Genomic DNA, 23,426 nt, shown 5'->3' with positions numbered 1-23,426 from the left:
AATGTTGCGTCAAGGTCGGGAGACCCAAGGTCCAATCTCCCACTTGGCCAGGAAGTCCAATGGGTGACACCAGGATAGTCGTTTCTCACTGCCTCTGCCACTTGGGCAAAGAGGCAGCTTTCAAAGAGGTGATTCTCTCACATTTAGCCAGGAGAGAGCCCCGTCCCCGTTCATGCCTGCAGAGCATCTTCTCCAGTGCCGCTTCGCTGGGGTCTCCCTTCGGTCTTTTGTTGGATTGTGAGCTCCCATTTGCAAGAACCACTTCCTCATTTCTTTGGCTGTGTAAAACATTTTGTGAACTTTCGGGGGGGGGGTTTGTGTGTGTGTGTGTGTGTGTGTGTGTGTGTGTGTCAAAAAGTAGTATTGGCATCCAGAAGGGAACCCCCATGGATATGGAAACTGCGGATATGGGGAACCCTATTCAAATAGCAGCCCCCAGCCAGAGTGACCAGTTACAATGGAGGACAGAGTGCCTCTACCTTTAGCCAGTGTATAGAAGTGGGGATTTGGGCAGGTGGAGCTTTTTCAACCCTTCCACGCTGAGCTGCACCTGCCCAAATCCCCTCTTCTAAGCAGTGGTTAAAGGTGTAGGCACTCTGTCCTCCCTGGCATCTGGTCACCCAGCCCCCACCCCTGCACCCATTACCTTTCCTTTTGTTTAGTGGTGCCAACAGTCTGAGGCTAAGAGGCAAAGAAGGAAGGCCCATAGCCAGGAAGACAGACCAGGGACAGACCGCACTTGCTCCCGGTGTGGAAGGGATTGTCACTCCCGAATCGGCCTTTTCAGCCACACTAGACGCTGTGCCAGAACCACCTTTCAGAGCGCGATACCAGAGTCTTTCGAGACTGAAGGTTGCCAATAACAGTGGTGCTGGAAGTGCTTCTTGCTTTAGCAAAACAATATCCTTCCTGAACTGAAGAACGTGATGTGTAGGCAACCAGCCTGCATGCTCCAGGCAGTAGAATAACTGAATGCCGCATTAACCTTCCATTCGTCAGGAGGGCAGGAGGTCTGGTCTAGAGGGCTGAGCCTCCATTTGCCTGAAGATAACATCTGAAGGTCGCCAGTTTGAGGCCACTGGCACCGTGCGACCTTGAAGCAGCTGACAAGCTGAGCTGAGCTATTCCATCTGCTCTGAGCGTGGGAGGAGGGAGGCCAGAATGTGAAACCAGATCAAGAAAGAAACATCTGAATGTTGTGCTTCTTGGAAGATAGAACCTTCTTTCAATTGTCAAAATCCCTACGGGGATTTAAATAGCCTGCCTATGTATACCGCCTTGAATAAAGTCTTGAATAAAGACCAAGAAAGGCGGTATATAAATACCTGTATTATTATTATTATTCGTCTCCCTCTAGCATGCAGCCTGGTGGCCTCTTGTCATTTTCTTCAGTTCAGCAGGGATGTTGCTTTGTTAAAGCAAGAAACACTAGTACTTCCAGCAGCACTAAACAAAACTAAGGTATTGTAATGGGGGGCAGAGCCCCCCAATCAGCAAATACCGGATGTGTGGATACTGGGGGGTGCTTGTATATAGATAACCCTCTCTTGGCCTAACCTACCTTGCAGCGGGGGAGAGAGAGGTCCATGCAGTTCCCTGGAGGTCAGATGGAGCCTAGAGGCAGTCACAAAATGTTCCTGTTTTCTTTCTTTACCCAGGAAGTCGCCGATTGTTTGGGGTCATTTTGGAAGCCAATGTTTGCATCCTGATTGATACGTCGGGGTCTATGGAGCCATCTTTGGAAGAAGTCACCAGAGAACTCACTTCCCTGATCTGGGAGCAGCTGCGGAAAAATAACATCAGGTAAGGAAGACGCCAGCAGCTTTTGGGTGCCAAGTTGGCCCCCGGATCACCGTGGCAGACGCTTTGCTTATGCTGCCCGGTGCAGAGCCGGCCCCATCGGTTTCTCCTGACTGCAGCAGCTCTCAAGAGCTTTGGATGGGAGCTGAACTGCAGGTGCTGGACACGGAACCTTCTGCCTGCAGCCACAGCACCCCCGCCCCGTGACCCAGTTCGTCTTCCAGACCTTCGTTTTCACAAAGATTCCAAACTCACCTAATCTTTGGGGAAAAAAAGGTCATTTTTTTGACAACCCTCCTTATTGATGTTTTGTACAATTAAGGAATGGAAAAAGGCACCAGCTCACATCCCCCCAAACCCCTGAAATCTCAAGGTTTGATTTCACCCAGTTCTGGCTATCTGCCTCACTGGTCCAGAGAGAGGAGTGCCATTTCCACCCAGGCTGGTTCAAAAGCAACCTCCCCATGCTCTTTTCAAATGTAGCTCTTACTCTCCCAAAAACAGCTCTGAACACACCCCGTTCTGCAGCATTTTCAATGTTGGGAATTTGAATGGGAGCAGCACTAATTGCCCAGTACCTGTTCTGCTTCCCACATCAATCACTGGACCAGTTTTGTAACTATTTCATTTATGTGGGGATTAAAACAATTAATACATGTAAATGCAACACAGGAGGAAAAGTATATGGAGGACAGTTTGGAAGCGAGGGCTGAACCAGCAATCAGCCTACTGATACATGCAAATTGCCAAATCAGGCTCGTTCTGTGGGTGAAGAACGCAGTGAGTTCTGTGAGATGCTGTTTCCATCTCCACTATTCCACCCAGTCATAGTTTACTCTGCTTCACTTGAAAGCTGGGTGGGTGGGTGCCCCCCACACAAGCAGGTTGAGAGGGGAAGAAGAACGTAACACAAAAAGTCCTGCTGGATCTCGCCCATGGCCAGTTTAGTTCCTTTCCCGCAGTGGCCCACCAGCTGCCTCCAGGAGGCCCTCGAGCAGGGGCTGAAGGCAGCCTTTCCCTCCAGCGTGGCTCCCCTGCAACCGGCATTCTGAGGCATGCTGTCACTGGATCTGGAGGTCGTGTATAGCCTTTGGGCCAGTTCTTGTGGGCAGACCTGTCCTGTCTACCAATTTCTGCTTTAAACCATCAGGATCTGCGTTGCCCTGGTTTTATTTTGCTGATAAATTTGAGAATGGAACTGTGTCATTCTGTCCAGGTTCAACTTGATCAGCTTTGCAGACAGCATCGAAACGTGGCAAGAGTGTCTTGTGGAAGCCACGGATGAAGCGTGCAATGATGCTGCACAATGGGTGTCACTGTTTCGAGCTCATGGGAATACATCCATCCTCAAGGCTTTACAGGTTAGTGAATAGAAGAGAATGTTACGTGCACACAAGGAGGGCTGATGGGGGTTGGCTGCCCCTGGTGACATCCTCCAGAGGGGAGTGACGCACCACACTGCCCTTCTGAGATCTTCAGCCTGCTCTGGGTCCAGTGCCTTGCGCTGTCACCAATGGTCATGTTTTCGCCACTCGCCAGCAAGACCATAAAGATCAGCCAAGAGAGGTGATCCGGAGGCAGGCTTATAGCATTTAATGCAATGTGATGGCCTGGAAGGTAGGAGGCAGCATGATTACATCATCATGTCAGCCCCAAAGTGCCAGGCCATGAAGCCTGGGGGCACCCGAGCAGCACCCACCTCAGGGACGCCTCCACGCAAGACTACTGCCAGTGTTCATTGAACAAACATGAGACCTCGCACCTGGGCCCTTGGTGTGGGAAGGGAATACTCCAGTCTACTCCCTATGACCTGCAACTCATGGAGAACCAGCTGGCAATGCTCTTGGGGGGGGGGGGAGGAATGGCGGAATGCCCAGTGCAAATGTTGTGCCAGGGCTAGTTTTGGTAAGAAGCTCACTGACATGCAACAAAGGGTGTGTGACGGAGAAACATTTGCCCTACATACTGAACCAACGCCACTCCTGAGGCCTCGAGAGCCAGTAATCCAAACAGTAGCTAAGAGAACACCAAGCTCTTCATCTTGAGCTGGCTCCAGAACAACAAGTGCCTTTAATAGGTGCACCTATTAAATAGGCGCACAGATCACAGGGTGATCTGTGATACCCATGATGTACCCATTGTGGCCAAGATGAACCAGCGCCACGCCTGAGGCCCTGAGAGCCAGTAATCCAATGAGTCACTAAGATAGCACCAAGCTCTTCATCTTGAGCTGGCTCCAGAACAGCAAGTGACTTTAATATTTGCACCTATTAAATAGGCGCCTGTGATCACCCTGTGATCTGTGATACCCATGATGTACCCATTGTGGCCAAGATGGGGTGGGGATGGGGGTCAGTGGTTCATCTTGAGTCACGTCTGCCTATCACTGAGCTGCAGTCCTTTCCCATGGGGGGGGGGGGGCTCTGAGACATCTTGGCCTGACCTAGACCATTTATGCGTACTTATGGTATTGTTCTTTTTCCAGAGAGCTTTCAGTCTCGAAGGCATTGAGGCTTTGTACGTTCTCTCTGATGGGAAACCTGACACCAGTCGCAGTTTTGTTCTTCAAGAAATTGAAATGCTTCTGAAGAAACACGCCATTAAGATCCACACCATCTCCTTCAGTTGCTCGGATAGGTGGGTGTTGCTTTGACAAGAGAGGGGATCTGGAAAAAGAACTTTGTTAAAAATTCCTTTGATTGGGGAAGGGGAAACCTTCTCCAGAACCTGCCAGCTTAACAAGGGATGGTTCCGTTCTTGGCACAATGGAGGTTTCGGTTATGCCTGTGTTTTTCTCCATTCCATTATGCCAGAGCCTGGCTTGTCCAGTTGATGAGTTGGCACTATTAGCTTCAATGAGGATATCCACAGAGAAACAATTCAAAGCACTTCCTGTTTATGTCTCTAAGCAGAGGAGCAAATGACTTTCTGAGGAAGCTTGCCAGTCAGACAGGTGGACGCTATCATCGATGTCACGGGGCTGATGACGGACAGCTGGCAGCACACAAGATGCTGACAGAAGGCTTCAAGGATGAGGATGTACGTTTAGGTGATGCTGTCTCTTGCATTGTGTTGCTTCCCTTGTTAGTCACAGACAGCCAAGCCTCACTTAAAGTTGTTTTCTCATAAAGTTGATGATGAAAAAAATGGACTCCTGGCTGGGCCACTGTCTGTGCTGGTCTACACGTTCTCCCCACATTTGTGTGGGTTTTCTCTGGCCCAGAAAGTGCACATGTAATTCTGCATTTAATATTAGAAGTATTTTTATTTATTTCTTTATTTAGAAGTTTGATGATGCTTTTGTGATCAGAGATAATCTGTAGGAACGAAACTCGTGTTTACATAGATCAATTAGCCTACATAAAATTGGTTTCATTATAAGTTGTTTTGCTTAAAGTTGCCATTTCTGAACAACCTGTCAACAATTTTAAATGTGGACTTGCTGTACTTAAAATGGACGCCTATTTTTAAAAAGGGAAAGAGGGGGGACCCGGGAAACTATAGGCCGGTCAGCCTAACATCCATACCGGGTAAGATGGTGGAATGCCTCATCAAAGATAGGATCTCAAAACACATAGACGAACAGGCCTTGCTGAGGGAGAGTCAGCATGGCTTCTGTAAGGGTAAGTCTTGCCTCACAAACCTTATAGAATTCTTTGAAAAGGTCAACAGGCATGTGGATGCGGGAGAACCCGTGGACATTATATATCTGGACTTTCAGAAGGCGTTTGACACGGTCCCTCACCAAAGGCTACTGAAAAAACTCCACAGTCAGGGAATTAGAGGACAGGTCCTCTCGTGGATTGAGAACTGGTTGGAGGCCAGGAAGCAGAGAGTGGGTGTCAATGGGCAATTTTCACAATGGAGAGAGGTGAAAAGCGGTGTGCCCCAAGGATCTGTCCTGGGACCGGTGCTTTTCAACCTCTTCATAAATGACCTGGAGACAGGGTTGAGCAGTGAAGTGGCTAAGTTTGCAGACGACACCAAACTTTTCCGAGTGGTAAAGACCAGAAGTGATTGTGAGGAGCTCCAGAAGGATCTCTCCAGACTGGCAGAATGGGCAGCAAAATGGCAGATGCGCTTCAATGTCAGTAAGTGTAAAGTCATGCACATTGGGGCAAAAAATCAAAACTTTAGATATAGGCTGATGGGTTCTGAGCTGTCTGTGACAGATCAGGAGAGAGATCTTGGGGTGGTGGTGGACAGTTCAATGAAATTGTCGACCCAATGTGCGGTGGCAGTGAAGAAGGCCAATTCTATGCTTGGGATCATTAGGAAGGGTATTGAGAACAAAACGGTTAGTATTATAATGCCGTTGTACAAATCGATGGTAAGGCCACACCTGGAGTATTGTGTCCAGTTCTGGTCGCCGCATCTCAAAAAAGACATAGTGGAAATGGAAAAGGTGCAAAAGAGAGCGACTAAGATGATTACGGGGCTGGGGCACCTTCCTTATGAGGAAAGGCTACGGCGTTTGGGCCTCTTCAGCCTAGAAAAGAGACGCTTGAGGGGGGACATGATTGAGACATACAAAATTATGCAGGGGATGGACAGAGTGGATAGGGAGATGCTCTTTACACTCTCACATAATACCAGAACCAGGGGACATCCACTAAAATTGAGTGTTGGGCGGGTTAGGACAGACAAAAGAAAATATTTCTTTACTCAGCGCGTGGTCGGTCTGTGGAACTCCTTGCCACAGGATGTGGTGCTGGCGTCTAGCCTAGACGCCTTTAAAAGGGGATTGGACGAGTTTCTGGAGGAAAAATCCATTATGGGGTACAAGCCATGATGTGTATGCGCAACCTCCTGATTTTAGGAATGGGTTAAGTCAGAATGCCAGATGTAGGGGAGAGCACCAGGATGAGGTCTCTTGTTATCTGGTGTGCTCCCTGGGGCATTTGGTGGGCCGCTGTGAGATACAGGAAGCTGGACTAGATGGGCCTATGGCCTGATCCAGTGGGGCTGTTCTTATGTTCGTATGTTCTTATGGACACAGACCCAATTGCATCGAGTATTTTGCCAAGGAAGCTGCCTTCTCTTAGACCATAGATCTGATTGGCCTTCCAAATTGACTCTGCTCTTTTATTCCTCAGTGGTTTCTTGGGGGTTGGGCGGTATTCCTCTTATGCCTCTGTCTGCCTCTGGCCTGCACAGATGCACCAGTTCAAGAGGATGCCTGCGTCTGGTACCCAATTCTTTTCCTGACAAAGAGATTTCCTAATGTTGGCTTGTAGCGTGAGAAAAGAGAAACTTGGAGGCTCATTAATTCACTGCCTTCTCTCCGGAGTTGCAAAGCAGTTGCTCTGCACACACACAGACGCACACCTCAGTGTTTTCCTTTCTCTAAGGACTCCGTGTTCCCACTCTTTGAGGGAGACGATTTGAAGAAACTGGCTGAAGAAGTTGCCAAAGCCAGGAATTACTTAAAGCAGGCCAGGTTGTGCAAGTGAGTGCTTAAAACCAGCGACCATACGTTGAACCCTGGAGGTGTGGTTCACCATTTAAAAACTTTTGGTTTGGGTTAAGCTTTTCCGTGCCTGCCTGCCCCTCCCCAGAGAAGCGGGAACATCACAGCCCTTTCTGGCAGACTGGCACCTCCCCACTAGTAGGTTCTCTGTTCATTATTTCACCAGAAAAGAATCAACGTCATCATAACATTGGCCTCCCTTTTTCCCCCTTCTTTTATGAGATCACTACTTGAAAAGAAGAACTGTGAACGGAAGGACTCGCGTTTCTCGTAATGCAGCTGCCCACCAGGTAGGCCGTGGTTTAGGCTGAAAGAAAATGGCGACTCATTTTTCAGATAGGGGTTGGCTAAAATATTTGGACTGGAGAGAAGTTGGCAGTTTGCCTGGAAATAGACACAGGATGAGTCTGTTGCATCCAAAGCAGCAAGAAAATACATGAGGAATGTTGAAAAGTTTTTGTCCCCGTGCATGTCTGTCGCATGCACAGGAACACACCCCGGCACCCACCGGCGAATTGAATACAAAAATGGACAACTTGACACGGCAGATGAGATAATTCAGCGGGACCATTTAGATGACAAAAATGGACAAATCCACTGAAATGCAGTGTCCTTAAACTTTGTCAGTACTTGACCTGGTGTATGTCAAATGAGAAAGGGTGACCAGATATTATTGAAAGGTGTTCTGGCTGCCTAGAGAAACCAGGGATTGAACCTGTGACCCTCTGAATGAAAAAAAACATCCTCCACCACAGAGCCGTGACCCCTTGCCTAAGGTTAAATGTGGACAGCAATCATATGCACACTTACCTGGAAGAAAATCCCATTAAACTCATTGGGGTTTACTTCTAAGTAGGCATGCATAGGGTTGCACTGCTAGTCAATTCCAGCACAACCCTTATTTGGAACCAAACAGCCCAATCCTTCCCCAATTCTCGCACGGCAATGCAATGGGTCTGGTTCGGCTACTGCTGTATCCTACGGGGGATTTTTGACTGCTGGAAGTTTCATTCGGGTAAGCCCCAGCAGCTGCTTTTGGTCAACTCAGACCTTCACCAGCTCAGTTGCTAGTGTAAGTCCACATTGGCCCAGGAAGGGGGTTGGGATGCAACCTGTGCTGCTGCCACCAATCCCGCTCCCCCTCCTGGAACCAGTCCATCCTCCTCCCCACCCCATCAAGGCCTCATTGCACCCACCTGCACCCCTCCCCACCTCCCTCCAGTTCCCTGTATGGGCTCAGCTGCTCCAGCAGGAATTTTTGGGCCTAGCAGCACGCAGGCTGTTCCAGCCTCCCCCCATGGGCCTGTGGCCTGTGTTGGCAGAGGCTGCCTTGCAAATGCCTCAAAGCAGACCCTGCTGACGGGAGGGGGCAGGACTAGGCCGAAAGAGAGGCTCGCAATGTTTGTAATAAGCAGAGATGCCCTGAAGAGAGAGGTTGGCTTTCATTGCATGAGATGATCTCTTCTGTAATTGTTTCAACAGTTGCAGAGCTGGCAAAGGGGACTACAGGACAAGCGGCGCAACATGAACTGGTTCTCCATGTGCACCCTCATCCTTGAATGAAGCAAGGGCCTTACTGGGGCAGGTCCCCTCCAGCGTTTATGCCAGTCAAAGTGGGCAGCAGTGCTAATGACTCCTAACAACCAACAGACGCACGGCTGACTCCGCCCCCAGTCAGATCACAAAAAAAGACTTCTGGAGCCTTGCGCTTGAGATCAGTGCTTGTGATCAGGCCTTTGGGGAAAATTCAGCTACAAAGTGCTAGAATCTGTTCTTGTATCGGCTCCGCTGTGCTTGGATGAACGTGGCACAGCTCCTGGGTGTCGGTGGGGGTGGCGTAAAGGTGGGCTTTTCAACAGGTGGTCTAAAGATGAGGATTCCTTTGAGGAAATGCAGTTTGAGTGACCCTCCTCAGCTGTGACTGCTACTGGCCTCTCCACTGGAGTATCTAAACTCTTCCCCCAAGGCAGATGCCCCAAGCCTGATGCCCTGCGAGAGCAGGTCCTCTTCCTTTTCAGATTCTGCAAGTGTGTGAGGAGTAGGGAGACGCTGCAGACCAGCACTCTTCACTCCTCTGCTTACTCTTCTGCTCCAGTGTCCTTTTCCAAGGGACCTAAAACCTCTGCTGCAGTCACAAAGGAACCACGGATACAGCTAATTCATTTGCCAATCACCATGGGAAACGTCTAACACATATTATGGCAATTTCATATGAGGAAGACTCCATCTCATGACGTTCCTGCACTTTGCTCTGAAGAAGCAGCAGGTGGACGTGTTTTCTTTGTGCTTTTGAGAAGGCAGAAAGCCCAGAGTGCAACAGGACCCACATGAACCAAACAGCTTATGTGTTGTATATTGAAATGTTGCCAACATGACTGTAATGATCTTGAAAAGCAATGCTTTCATTAAACAGTAAAAATGTTCGTTTTGCCTAATGGTTTGCTACAGAGAGGGGCCAAGGCTTCTCTGCCACAGTGTCTTACAACAATCAAACTGTCACACTCCACAAAGAGGGTCTCTTCTGACTGCTGAGTCTCCCAGCCAGTCAGTGAAACCTGGCTTGAACTTCTGTCAAGCCAGGCCCTGGGACAATGAAGGTTCCAGGGCCCTAAGTGCGCATGCGCAGCCCCCCAACCTCTGGCTTATCCATCAGATTGCAGAGAGTGGACAGGGACAGCTTCTCCCACTCCTGCTCTCAGGGTGTGGAAGAAAGGGCTGCTGCCACCCTTCTGGGTTCTGCTCCCAGGAGCGACCCTATGATAACAGGGGGAGCATGCCTGGTTGGCTGGTGGGGCCCGAGAGGAGGACGAGAAAGAGGAAGGGCCTACGTGAAACATTTGTGGCCGCTTCAAATCAAAATCAAAACTTTAGATATAGGCTGATGGGTTCTGAGCTGTCTGTGACAGATCAGGAGAGAGATCTTGGGGTGGTGGTGGACAGGTCGATGAAAGTGTCGACCCAATGTGCGGCGGCAGTGAAGAAGGCCAATTCTATGCTTGGGATCATTAGGAAGGGTATTGAGAACAAAACGGCTAGTATTATAATGCCGTTGTACAAATCGATGGTAAGGCCACACCTGGAGTATTGTGTCCAGTTCTGGTCGCCGCATCTCAAAAAAGACATAGTGGAAATGGAAAAGGTGCAAAAGAGAGCGACTAAGATGATTACGGGGCTGGGGCACCTTCCTTATGAGGAAAGGCTACGGCGTTTGGGCCTCTTCAGCCTAGGAAAGAGACGCCTGAGGGGGGACATGATTAAGACATACAAAATTATGCAGGGGATGGACAGAGTGGATAGGGAGATGCTCTTTACACTCTCACATAACACCAGAACCAGGGGACATCCACTAAAATTGAGTGTTGGGCGGGTTAGGACAGACAAAAGAAAATATTTCTTTACTCAGTGTGTGGTCGGTCTGTGGAACTCCTTGCCACAGGATGTGGTGCTGGCGTCTAGCCTAGACGCCTTTAAAAGGGGATTGGACAAGTTTCTGGAGGAAAAATCCCTTACGGGGTACAAGCCATGATGTGTGTGCGCAACTTCCTGATTTTGGAGGTGGGCTATGTCAGAAGGCCAGATGCAAGGGAGGGCACCAGGATGAGGTCTCTTGTTATCTGGGGTGCTCCCTGGGGCATTTGGTGGGCTGCTGTGAGATACAGGAAGCTGGACTAGCTGGGCCTATGGCCTGATCCAGTGGGGCTGTTCTTATGTTCTTAACTACAATTCCCAGGGAGCCTTGCAGGTCTCTTGTTATCAGGTGAGCTCCCTGGGGCATTTGGTGGGCTGCTGTGAGATACAGGAAGCTGGACTAGATGGGCCTGTGGCCTGATCCAGTGGGGCTGTTCTTATGTTCTTAACTACAATTCCCAGGGAGCCTTGCAGGTCTCTTGTTATCTGGTGTGCTCCTTGGGCATTTGGTGGGCCGCTGTGAGATACATTTAGTTATTTGATTTTTCTCTGTAAACCGCTTTGTGAACTTTTAGTTGAAAAGTGGTATATAAATACCGTTAATAATAATAATAATAATAATAATAATAATAATAATAATAATAATACAGGAAGCTGGACTAGGTGGGCCTATGGCCTGATCCAGTGGGGCTGTTCTTATGTTCTTATGTTCTTCCTCCACACCAGCTAAGCAGGCATGCTCCCAGGGTTCCGTGTTACCTTACAGGCCCTGGGAACAACCCCTTTGGCTACCACGCAAGTTGATGCAGCACAGATAAAACAAATAAAGATAAAACAAATAAAGATAAAACAAATAAAGATATAGAGAGGAACTTGTTGTACTAATTAACATGAATGTTGGTGTTGTAAGTAGAGCACTACTTCATATACAATTGTACGTGTTCCTCCTATAATTCAAGCTATCTGTTCCTGGCAGGAAAGACTCTTCCCATGTGCCCCATGGGTAGGCGTGGGCCCACGTCTCATGTGACCTCACATGTAACACCTGGCTTAATTTCCTTCCAGGATATCAGTCTTAATAGTAATTGGATATTTTGCACAACAATGTAGGTGACGTTGCTCAACAGAGGCAGTCACAATGTGGACTTGTCAAACGTTCCGGAGCTGTGACTTGCCCTTAGTGGACATATTTTGCCATCACAGGGAGGTGTTTCCCTCTGCAAGTTTCAAAAAAATCGAAGTAATATATCTACCATCCGTGTGTTCCACTGCAGAGTCTTCTCGCTGTGGAAAGCATTGCCAGGACCCTTGAGAAGTCTACCCGAGAGGTAAGATGAATTTATTTTCAAGTATCTTTGGCTGCCTGTGGATCAGTGTGAAGAATGCCAGTGCTCCAGCATTCTTCCAAACCTGGAAGGCAGATGAGAGAAGGCAGATGCCAAGTTACGGACGGATAAAGACTTTGGCAAAAGAAAAGTAAGAAGGTGATATGGGAGGCCAAGAGAGACTATGAGGAACGCATGGCCAGCAACATTAAGGGGAATAATAAAAGCTTCTTCAAACATGTTAGAAGCAGGAAACCCGCCAGAGAAGCGGTTGGCCCTCTGGATGGTGAGGGAGGGAAAGGGGAGATAAAAGGAGACTTAGAGATGGCAGAGAAATTAAATGAGTTCTTTGCATCTGTCTTCACGGCAGAAGACCTCGGGCAGATACCGCTACCCGAACGGCCCCTCCTAAACGAGGAGTTAAGTCAGATAGAGGTTAAAAGAGAAGATGTTTCAGACCTCATTGATAAATTAAAGATCAATAAGTCACCGGGCCCTGATGGCATACACCCAAGGGTTATTAAGGAATTGAAGAATGAATTCCTTAGTGTGTGGTCGGTCTGTGGAACTCCTTGCCACAGGATGTGGTGCTGGCGTCTAGCCTAGATGCCTTTAAAAGGGGATTGGACAAGTTTCTGGAGGAAAAATCCCTTACGGGGTACAAGCCATGATGTGTATGCGCAACCTCCTGATTTTAGAAATGGGTTATGTCAGAATGCCAGACGCAGGGGAGGGCACCAGGATGAGGTCTCTTGTTATCTGGTGTGCTCCCTGGGGCATTTGGGTGGCCGCTGTGAGATACAGGAAGCTGGACTAGATGGGCCTTTGTCCTGATCCAGCAGGGCTGTTCTTATGTTCTTACGTTCTTATGATGGTATTATTCATAAGTACCAACATTTTCATAGTTTTGGCCAGTAGTGGTGTCACACACACACCCCCAGTGTGTCACCCAGTGCAGTCCACACCCCTTAGCGACCGCGCTGAGCCTACCACTCTTCTCTCCTTCCTCTTTAGCTCTGTCCTCTTCATTCTTTTCCAGTCCAGGGAGTGGGAAGGAGAAGGAGCAATGAAGGCAGGTGACCAAACAGAGGTTTCCAAGTGTGTTGCTGCTACTGAATAATTAGTTTTAAAGTTACCTATTCCCACATTTTTCCTAGAACAACTTGTGATAACCCTGAAGTCTCGTTGTGTTTGTTTTTCTGTTTCCTCATTGCAGAAAAGATACTGAAAACACAGTCCTGGTGCTGAATATTGACTTGCAGAATGGCTGGAGATTCTGATCTGGGCTTTATAAGGAATAAGAAAATCCTGGTGACTGGGGGCGGGGGCTACACCGGATTTTTTCTTGGATGCAGGCTTGTCAAGTTAGGCAATTCTGTTGTTCTTCTGGACATCAAGCCACCGAGATGGGAGATGCCTGAAGGAGCCACTTTCATTCTGGTAAAATGATAATACGTTTTGTGCAGCCGATCCCAATTCAGTTACCAGTTTAGACCTCTGGAGCCCAAGCTCACACCTTAATATTCAAGCGAAGACTGGCTGAGGGCCAACCCAAGACCCTCTGGCCCCTGAGACAGCATGGGAAATACTGCCCCCCCTTACATGGTGCTGTGCATGTTTATAAAGGTGGCAGAGTGTGCACATGCGTGCGGATGTGGATAGAAATACCTATTGAAAAAGCAAAGCATGCCACTCAGCCCAGAATACATTGCTAGAAAGATGGGTTCTGTGATGTCGTTGGAATGATGGGAGAGAGGGAATCAACCTGATCTCCACCAGTAAGGAGTTCCACATGCCAGGTGCCACCAGAGAGAAGACCAGTTGGATTTCCGCAGGTGGTGGAACATGGAAGAGGGCCTTTCAGGAGACCTCAAGGGGCACAGGCTGTTTAGTACCAGAGGAGGTCATCTTTTAGGTGTCCTGGTCTTGAGCTGCTTCGGGCTGCCATGGCAGTGACCAGCAGAATTTTGATTGTCTGGAATCACTGCCCAGACAGTGGAGTATGCCCCAGGAACCGTTTCTAGGGAGGGCTGTTTGGTTTGGTTGCTGCCTGAAGTGTGGGCATTTCTTCAGAGAATGAAATCGTTCCACAAATAAAATGCACTAAGCAGACTCCTTAAAAACCATCTCTCCGCAGGCAAATGTGATGGATCGTAATGCCCTGCTCCGTGCTTGCGAAGGGATTGACTGTCTTTTCCATTTGGCGTCCTTTGGCATGTCTGGAGTAGAAGCAGTAAGTAAGCTTTTCTTACAATACTTGTAGTGTTTTCTCACAATGACACTGAGCACCTGAGTTTGTTAAATGCACCAGAGTGACATTAGGGACATGAATTTTACAAATTGATGTTAGGAACATGGAAAGCTGTTGAGAGAAAAATATTCCTATAACAGGGAAATACGACTTGTTAACTTGCAATCATTCTGATTCCAGTTAAACAAAGAGAAGAATGAATCTTTGAACGTCGGAGGGACCAAAATGGTCATACACGGTAGGTATGATGCCTGTAAGTATCGTGGGAGGCTCCTTGTAAATGGCACTGGCCATTTTCACTTTTTAAAAAAAATCAAAACTTTGATCAAAACTGTGTTTAGTTGGTCTGTTGGATTAATCATCCACCCAGTGCTTACATCCTAGTTCAGAGTCTTTGCTTTGCTTCTTACCTTGTTCAGCTTGCCGTGAAAGGAACATCCCCTGGCTCATCCACTGCAGTTCAGTGAACGTGGTGTTCTGTGGGGAGCCCATTGTGGATGGAAATGAGGAAACACAGTCGTACCTTCCTCCTGAAAAGGTATTGTACTGATGGGCAAAGAAGGTCGACTCACTGATTGAAAGGGTCAGCAAATCTGCAGTGTCATTTCCCCCTGGTCTGCTGTCAAACCCCCCCCCCCACACCCACTGGTGGTGAGTTCACATTTCCCCCGTAGGACTTGGATTCCTGCTTCTTGCTGGAGGGCTAGAGGGGTCCAGGGAAGTGCATCTGCGGTCTCTGCTTCAGCCCACCATCCTGCTCAGGGGTGGTGTCAGAGGTTGGCCATGTTGGCACAGGCCAAGAGCCCACACCTGCCAGAAGTTCCACATGGCCAGACCAATTCTGAATTGTTTATATTTATTTTATTGATACAGGTATTTATATACTGCCTTTCTTTGGTCGTCAGATTTCTCCTCAGACTTTAATCCAAGGCGGTTTACATAGGCAGGCTGTTCTGTTTAATTGTTGCAATTAAAATTAAAGGCCGTGGTCTCATAAAAACGTCAACACCTCCACAGGTGTCTAATAAAATGTGTTGCTATTTTTATGAGACCGTAACAATTTTAATGGCAGCAATAGCAATACTGACAACAAGAGCCTTGATTAGATTGTATATCAGCCTCTGAATTTTCTGTACGGTTGGAGTGGTAGCACCAAATGCCTGACCAAGGAGCAAGTGAACGTGAGCGTGAACACAGGGATGGCCTTTGCAACCTGGAAAGGGTCTCGCGTACTCCTCTCTTGTGCTGGTCCCCTTTCCCGCTCTCAGTCATTTCAAAAGGCCACTGCCAGATAAGGAGGACCAGCAGAGGCACAGTCAGGAGGCCAGCAGGCCCAGAGTGTCACCTCCACCAAATTGCCTGCTTGCCACATTGGCAGCAGGACTTTGGAAGGAGCTGAAGGCCGTTTGTCTCAGTTGGGCCGGCAAAGGGGGCCTTGTCTCCCTTCTCTTCATCTGAAGCGACCAGGTGAAAGAGCCAATAACAGAGGCAGTTCTGGGGGGGGAGCCCCAAAGCAATGGTTTCTGGGAGAGCCTCACTGCTGTGGATCCCCCAAGATGCAGCCAGGCAGTGTAATAATTGTTTCGCTTGATCATCTCTTAGATGCCTTTAAGATGGTTTGCTGCTTCAGGCCAGAGGCTCCCCTTGTGTGTTCAGCCTTGATTTCTCCATTTTCCTCCCCTCTGTAAAGCATCAGGGCCTTTTTTAGTGGAGCTACATCAATAACAAAAGCACCTTTCTTGGCTTTCCCCAGTATTTGGACCATTATTCCCGAACCAAAAGCATCGGAGAGCAGCTTGTGCTGGTGGCAAACGGAACTCCTCTTGCAGGTGTGTACAAAACATTTGGGGGAGTGCAGGGCTGGAGCGCCAGCTGGTTGAAGTGGCGCTTGTGCAGAACGGATTTCATGAACGCCTGATCTGGACATTTTTTCCATTCTGTTCAGAACCAAAAGTCAGGCGGTGGATGGTTGGATCTCTGATATCTGGGGGGGGGGGGGGAAGGTAAAAGTAGCCAGCAGGGAGAGGCTTGGGCTGTCCCAGAGTGTTCCTTCTGCACTTTTCTGCAGCTTGCTGGCTGCCCTGGGATCCCTGTGGCACCCCCTCCCCACCTGATGGTGCTACCACTGCCAGTGGTACTGGGGGTTCAGGGGTTGCCCCGTGAAGGCCCTGGAGCCCCAGCCAGTGTTCAGCCTGGCCAGCTTCCAATGCGTCTCCAAACCACACTGACAGATGGGAGCACCAGCACCCCCCAGAAGCTCCAGTATCATTGTGGGGCCAATGGGGGGGGTGACCTAGTTGGCCAGTGGGAAGGGAGAAGCTCCTGTCACTGCCAAAAATGCTTCCCCTTTGCAGATGCGGAAGGCGAGAGGGGTCATTGCCTGCCACGTCTGTTGCCTGTTGGCTTGGGGATTTGTAGGTTCCAAGGTGCCTTGGGAAACCCCTTGCGGGGCTTTTTCCTGTGGTTCCCAGTCGCCTGGCACAGCATTGAACTGGATGCAGCATAGCAGCAGTAGAAGCAGCTGACTCAGTACCATCTGGCTCAGAAGCAGCTGACTCAGGACCACCTTTGTGAAAGGGGGAGGGCAGGGATTGGTCCCTCCAAGTAGGCGTTCAGCCAGCTTCCAGCCCATAATGCAACCCCTCAGGCTGCCTCTGGGTTAAGATCAGCAAAAGCCCCAGTGATCGGTGGTGAAATAAAAGAACTGATACCCGTGGAACGAGTCACGCAGCAATAGAGCTTGTTGAGGGGCAGAGCTGTGTGTCAGTCACAGAGGGCCACTGGGTTCTGCCCTCCCTGTCTCCAGGTCAGGCTTGGAAAGACGCTTGCCTTGAATTCTGAAGGGCTCGTGTCATGTCCGGTGGGCGATGCCGTCCTAGGCAGACAGATGGGCTGACTCGGCTTCAAACAGCACCATTTGTTCCCATCAAGGATTCCATAGAATATGCAGGGTCAGTCCACCCATGAGACAAATGAGGCAGTTGCTTCAGGCAGTGGGTTAACGCCAACGAGTTAGAGAGGAGGAGGGGAATGCGCAGAAGAGGAGAGGCGGATGACGAGCTGGACAGCCCTGCTCCTCCGCACGTGCTCCTCCACTCTCTCCCCTTCTTTCTCTTTAGACCCAGGGATGAGGAGGGGGAAGCAGCCGAGAGGGCTGGGCTTCCACCAGGTCAGGGGTTGTGGGGCCATCGCAGGCATTAGAAGCTCTTGGCCAGCGCTGGGAGATGCAGGACTTCAGGAATGCACCATGTCGTGAGGATGACGGCCTAGGACTGTCTTTGCAGGCAGAGGCATTCTTCGCACGTGTGCCGTGAGGCCTGTAGGCATTTATGGACCAGAAGAAAGGAAGCACGTTGAGCGATTGAAGGCAGGTATTGTGCCGAGGGATGTTCAGTGTCAATTTTCCCAGGCCAAGAGCAGGCACAGACCTCCCTTCTCCCAGGGGCCAGTATGGCTGGACTGCCAAACAGCTGCCAGCCTGCCTGCGGTCTGGAGGTGGGAAGTGGGGGAGGACACGGGGATGCTCACCCCCTCCCCACACCACTGTCATCACCCTGCCAAATTCTCAACAAGCTCAGGGAGGGTTAAGTGGGGGGTTGCCCTGCTCCAGGCGAACTCACACAGCTAACCTTAGGTTCCACATTAGGCTCTGCTCTATGAAGTAGATCTCTCCACCTTCAGGTGGTGTTGCTTCTGAACAACACAGGGCAGGGCAGGGCAGAGGTAGGTGTGTCTGTGTGTGTTTCAGATTAGGAAAGAAAATGAACTCTTTCACATCCCATTTCATCAGGCACAAGAGGTTTGCTGGCTGGAAGCCATGATGTTTCCAACGTGCCAGTATACCCAGCAGACACATTAATTCTTGCCTCTCTTCACGCCAATGCAATGAGCCAGGATGGTGAGTTGTGGTGTGGAAGACCTGGGAGAACAAAGTTCAAATCCCCACTCAGTAATGAAGCTTCCTGAGTGCCCTCAGGCCAGTCTCGCAGCCTCACCTACCTCATAGGGTTGTTGAGAGAACCATAGAAGCTGTGCACACCACTCTGATCTCCTTAGAAGGGTAGTATAAATACCTTCTCTACCTTCGCAGCAGTATTTCATCATTTTTTTTTTATTGCACAGAATGTGATTGAAAAAGGCTTAACCAACTTTATGTTTGGAGATCCCAATGCTCAGATGAACTGGATTCATATTGAGAATATGATTCAAGCTCTCATCCTGGCTGCCGAGGCTCTTGCTCCTGAGAAGGGCAGTATATCTGTAAGTAACAGGACAGAAGGCCAGCCTGTCCTTGAGGACCACTGCTTCAGGCACCTTCTTCCATCTCCTCCAATACTCCTCCTTCTGCCCCCTGAGTTTGAAACAGAAAATGGAAAGGAGTGGAAAATATGAGGGAAGGAGAGGAGAGTCTGTGCCACTCTAGCCCAGCGCTCTCCTCTCTTCCACATCCCTCCTCCTGCTCTGTCTTCTTCCTTTCCCATTTCAGGGAGTAAGGGGGCAATGAAGGGCAATGGTGCTCCGCCAGGTAGAGGGGTGGGTGGTCTTTGGTGCACCATCTTGGGAGCCAGGAGGCCTTGGACCAGCTCCTGATGTTGAAGAGAGACATCTTGAGATCTGCTATCCGAAGCCCTCAGTGGATGATGTGTGCTGGTCAAATGGGGTCTCTATTCCTGCCCGCCATGAAACAAAGGGAGATTAGGATCGTCCCCCAGATTCTGAAGTTGCCACTCATCTCCCAACTTGTGTGTCCTAAGACTAAAGGGAAAGCAAGGCATGTTCATATGTTCATAGCACTTGCAATAATTCAGTTTGCTTTCTGAGTGCAAAAGGGGGTGTTAAAATATTGTACAAAGCAAAGGAAGGGAGGAAATTCTGTCAAGTGTGCAGCTTTGTCCATCTCTCTCTGTCTCTCTCTCTGTACCAGAGCGGTCAGGCGTATTTTGTACACGATGGTGAAAAAGTCCGGGTCAACGACTGGATGTCTGCCATAGTATGTATTATCAATGTACTTGGACTTGTGGGCCACCAAGTTGAAGGATTCAGTGTGTTCTTCCTTGCAGTGATCTCAGTTGTTGAGTCTCCAGGAAAGAGTCTCCCCAGGTTAAGCACCTGCTTCCAGTGGTGTATCTCGGGTGTGGCAGGCGGGGCACAAGCCCCGGACACCACTTGAAGGGGGCACCACTGAATAGCAGCTTCCAGACCAACTCTCAACTTCCGCCAAGCCGCTGCAAACCCCCAAGCATAGCACTGTGCTGGGGGGGGGGCTGCAGTGTCTCAGCAGAAGCTGAAACGTATCCTTGAAGCTGCTGGAGAAGAAATGGGGCCACACTGTGATGCTGCCACTGCCCTTCTCCGAACCTGGAAGTGATGTCACAGCATCACGTGACATCACTGCCCCAGGTGGCACCGCCTCTGGCAACACCACAGCTTACCTCATAAGAACCTAAGAACAGCCCCACTGGATCAGGCCATAGGCCCGTCTAGTCCAGCTTCCTGTATCTCACAGTGGCCCACCAAATGCCCCAGGGAGCACACCAGATCACAAGAGACCTGCAAGGCTTCCTGGGAATTGTAGTTAAGATCATAAGAACAGCCCTGCTGGATCAGGCCACAGGCCCATCTAGTCCAGCTTCCTGTATCTCACAGCGGCCCACCAAATGCCCCAGGGAGCACACCAGATAATGAGACCTGCATCCTGGTGCCCTCACTTGCATCTGGCATTCTGACAAAACCTAAAATCAGGAGGCTGCACATACCCATCATGGCTTGTAACCCATGATGGACTTTTGCTCCAGAAATTTGTCCAATTCCCTTTTAAAGGCATCTAGTCCAGATGCCATCACCACATCCTGTGGCAAGGGGTTCCACAGACTAACTACATGCTGAGTAAAGAAATATTTTATTTTGTGTGTCCTAACTCTCCCAACACTCAATTTTAATGGATGTCCCCTGGTTCTGGTGTTATGTGAGAGGGAAAAGAGCATCTCCCTATCCCTCCCCTGCATGATTTTGTATGTCTCAATCATTTCCCCCCTCAGGTGCCTCTTTTCTATACTGGAGAGCCCCAAACGCTGCAGCCTTTCCTCGTAAGGAAGGTGCCCCAGCCCAATAATAATTTTAGTCACTCTCTTTTTCAATTTCCACTACGTCCTTTTTGAGATGTGGCGACCAGAACTGGACGCAATACTCCATAGATTTGTACAACGGCATTATAATACTAGCCATTTTGTTCTCAATACCTTTCCTAATGATCCCAAGCATAGAATTGGCCTTCTTCACTGCCGCCGCACATTGGGTCGACACTTTCATCGACCTGTCCACCACCACCCCAAGATCTCTCTCCTGATCTGTCACAGACAGCTCAGAACCCATCAGCCTATATCTAAAGTTCTGATTTTTTGCCCCAAAGTGCATGACTTTACACTTACCTGCATTGAAATACATCTGCTGTTTTGCTGCCCATTCTCCCAAGTGCTGAACGCGAGGATGCCAGGGGTGGGGCCGCGGAGAGCACCAGGATTGTCAGTGTTTCCCTTTTTCTGGTGTACACAACCCCCCCCCCCCTTCAAAGAAGCAGTCTGGGGTGATTGCAAGTTGCTGCTCTCAAACTTGTTCCTCTTGCTGCAAAAAAGGGGTACTTCACAGGGCGGTGGCGATGCCCAGCACCCAAGCCCTGTTCCCCCTAATTGCCTGGTGGAGGCCGTGGGATGACACTAGCTGACTTTGCCCCCAACTTCTGCGTGTTCCATGGAAAGTGTGAACAGAGCTCTGCATGCACTCAGCTGTGTGTAGGCTCTTCCTTGCAAGCAAAGACCCTGCTGGCCCATTCAGAACATGCGCATGCACCGTTGCACATCCACAGAGCTTCCTTCACACTTTCCATGGAACATGCAGAGATTGGATACTGTCCCCTCTGCTAGCCTTCAGGGGGCAACAAGGCCTGCGGACCATGCACGTGTCTGCACCCTGCCCTGGGGCTGCTGAAACCTTGCCAGCCACGGATATCAATCAAGCCTCCTCCTTCCAATGCCTCAAATCTCTCTTTTGTTTTTTCAAAACTTGTCCTCCAGGGGCAAAGATTTGGGTGCAAAGAACCGTGGCTCCGGGTCCCCACTTTTCTGGTCTATGTCGCAGGTAAGTGCAGAGACTCACATTTGTTGTGCATCGCCACAAAGCCAAATGCAGTGGTTTGACAGACCAACAACACTGCAAGTGCCTGCCTGTTGGATGTGTGCAAAGAATGGCAGGTCTAGATACTGTCAGGCTGAAGGCAGGGTGAGGAGGCAGGCGCAAGAAAAGGCTCTCTGGCAACTTGACTTGCCCATCTCACCATTCAGCAATCAATCAGAGTTTGTCTTTGGAAGTTCTCAACTATCTCTGGACTTTAATACATACCCAGAAACCCCAACTTTCCATTCTTTCATACCCAGAAAGCCAACTTTCCAGAGGCTTCCATTCTTTTCTTCCAGCTGCTCTTAGTGAAAGAAAAGCAGTAGAATAAAAACAAAGAAAAAGAAAAAAATTATAAATACACATAAGTGGTACAGATGGAAAATTATTATTATTATGATTATGATTATTATTATTAACAGTATTTATATACCGCTTTTCAACAAAAGTTCACAAAGTGGTTTACAGAGAAAAATTAAATAACTAATGGAAAACACAATAAAACTACCAAGAAAATTTGTAACAAGCTATATTAGAAACCTTAACCCAGAAACAGTGGGCATATAGAGGGTATCTCTCAGCCTCACCTTCCTCACAAGGTGGTTGTGAGGGCAAAACGAGGGGAGGAATCGTGTACACCCCCCCTGAGTTCCTTACAACAAGGGCAGTTTGAAGATAGGAAAAATAAATAAAGAGAATATATCCAAAAGCAACCCCCAAATGTCCACCAACTTGTCCATTTCTAATTGGCATCTGTGAGACATTCATTCAGTGATGATGATGTTAATAAGTCCTCTGGTGATTTTGGCTGCACACCAAGTTTGCCAATAGCCGAAATGATGTTCTGTCTTACAGCCCGAGTGATGGAATTCATGCATCTGGCACTGAAGCCCTTCTGGGAGTTTATACCGCTGTTGACCACAATGGAGGTAATACAACGTGCTTGTTTTCCCATGTCAACGGATGGCAGCGGGCATCAGCCCCCCCCCCCCCCGATCTTCCAGACAATTATTCTTAGTTTTTTAACTAGCAGCAGGAGATGATGGGTGAACTTTCACCAGCAACTTATCACTGGCTGACTGTCAGTTGTGTCTCTCATCTGCCTCTGTTGACGGTTTGAAGTGTAAGCAACCAGCAAGTAGTTTACTGCTTGTGCCCTGCATGATTTAAGTGGCCGTGAAGAGAGCTTAGGAGAATTTGAAGCCACTACGCCTTGCTTCTTGCTGATTGTTTTCAAGGTCAACAACCTTTCAGCTCCTTTTTTCAATGCAAGGGGAACACAGTCACTGATGTTTGGACCACTGCAATGGCAAGCATATTGTGATGATCTGAAAACCCGTGAACTCCTATTTCCTTCACATTGAATAAAGAGCAGAAAGGATGTTGACTTATATGGGAATGGAACAAAAGGAGTCCCAGCTCGATCCCACCTGAAACATGAGTGCAGATTACATAGGGGTGAAGTCTTTCAGGGTTGAATTTGAGACCAGGTGTGATCTTACTGCTACCTGGAAGGCTGACAAAGAGGAATGTGTTTCACAAAACTGCCTGCCTCCCCCACCCCATGAAACGCCCCCTTCCTTTCCCTTTTCAGCAATAGGTCTGGGGAGGGCCGAGAAACAGAGCCAAAGTGAGGGCATTGCCCTCACTCTGGTTTGGCTTCATGATGTCACCCCACAGCCAAATCAGATTGGCAGCCTGATGCCACGACCTTGCCCTGGATGTGCTGCTTGGCCCATAAACCGGCCTTTCCTTCGGGGTTCTCGGGGGGGGGCAGCCCGGGCTCCTGTTCCGTTCTTTACTTTTGGTGTGTTGTAGGTGGCAAAGGTTACGACAACGGAGACCTACGACATCAGCAAGGCCCGCAGGGAGCTGGGCTACAGGCCGCAGAAGTTTGGCTTTGTGGACTGCATCTACTCCGGCATTCGCAAGAGGCTCTCGGAAGACGCGAAGCTTGCGCAGGGGTGACCCGTTTGGGTTCTGGACTGCGGCCCGGCGGCCC

At 49.2% G+C, this 23,426-nt stretch overlaps 2 protein-coding genes across 2 annotated transcripts in view; both read left to right on the top strand.

Annotated features, from left to right (window-relative positions):
• The window catches only part of VWA3A (von Willebrand factor A domain containing 3A), a 35,264-nt gene extending 27,720 nt beyond the window's left edge, over positions 1-7,544 (top strand). Inside the window, exons 27-32 of the mRNA XM_066640885.1 lie at positions 1,659-1,803; positions 3,017-3,161; positions 4,286-4,437; positions 4,713-4,839; positions 7,152-7,249; positions 7,493-7,544. Of these exons, the coding sequence (XP_066496982.1) occupies positions 1,659-1,803; positions 3,017-3,161; positions 4,286-4,437; positions 4,713-4,839; positions 7,152-7,249; positions 7,493-7,544 (719 nt within the window). The remainder of the gene's footprint in view (positions 1-1,658; positions 1,804-3,016; positions 3,162-4,285; positions 4,438-4,712; positions 4,840-7,151; positions 7,250-7,492) is intronic.
• Positions 7,545-13,949: 6,405 nt separating this feature from the next.
• LOC136663918 (putative short-chain dehydrogenase/reductase family 42E member 2) lies at positions 13,950-23,392 on the top strand. Its single transcript, XM_066640884.1, has 11 exons — positions 13,950-14,003; positions 14,141-14,236; positions 14,435-14,492; positions 14,674-14,792; positions 16,008-16,083; positions 17,539-17,621; positions 18,377-18,514; positions 19,179-19,244; positions 21,325-21,388; positions 23,019-23,077; positions 23,243-23,392. Exons 1-11 carry the CDS (start codon positions 13,950-13,952, stop codon positions 23,390-23,392), a joined length of 963 nt encoding a protein of 320 aa, XP_066496981.1.
• Positions 23,393-23,426: the final 34 nt, after the last annotated feature.

The sequence above is a fragment of the Tiliqua scincoides genome, chromosome 13 (genome assembly GCF_035046505.1).
Source record: "Tiliqua scincoides isolate rTilSci1 chromosome 13, rTilSci1.hap2, whole genome shotgun sequence".
Classification (NCBI taxonomy): domain Eukaryota; kingdom Metazoa; phylum Chordata; class Lepidosauria; order Squamata; family Scincidae; genus Tiliqua; species Tiliqua scincoides.
The sequence above is the reverse complement of the archived record's forward strand: the minus strand, read 5'-3'. Positions and strand labels throughout refer to the sequence as shown.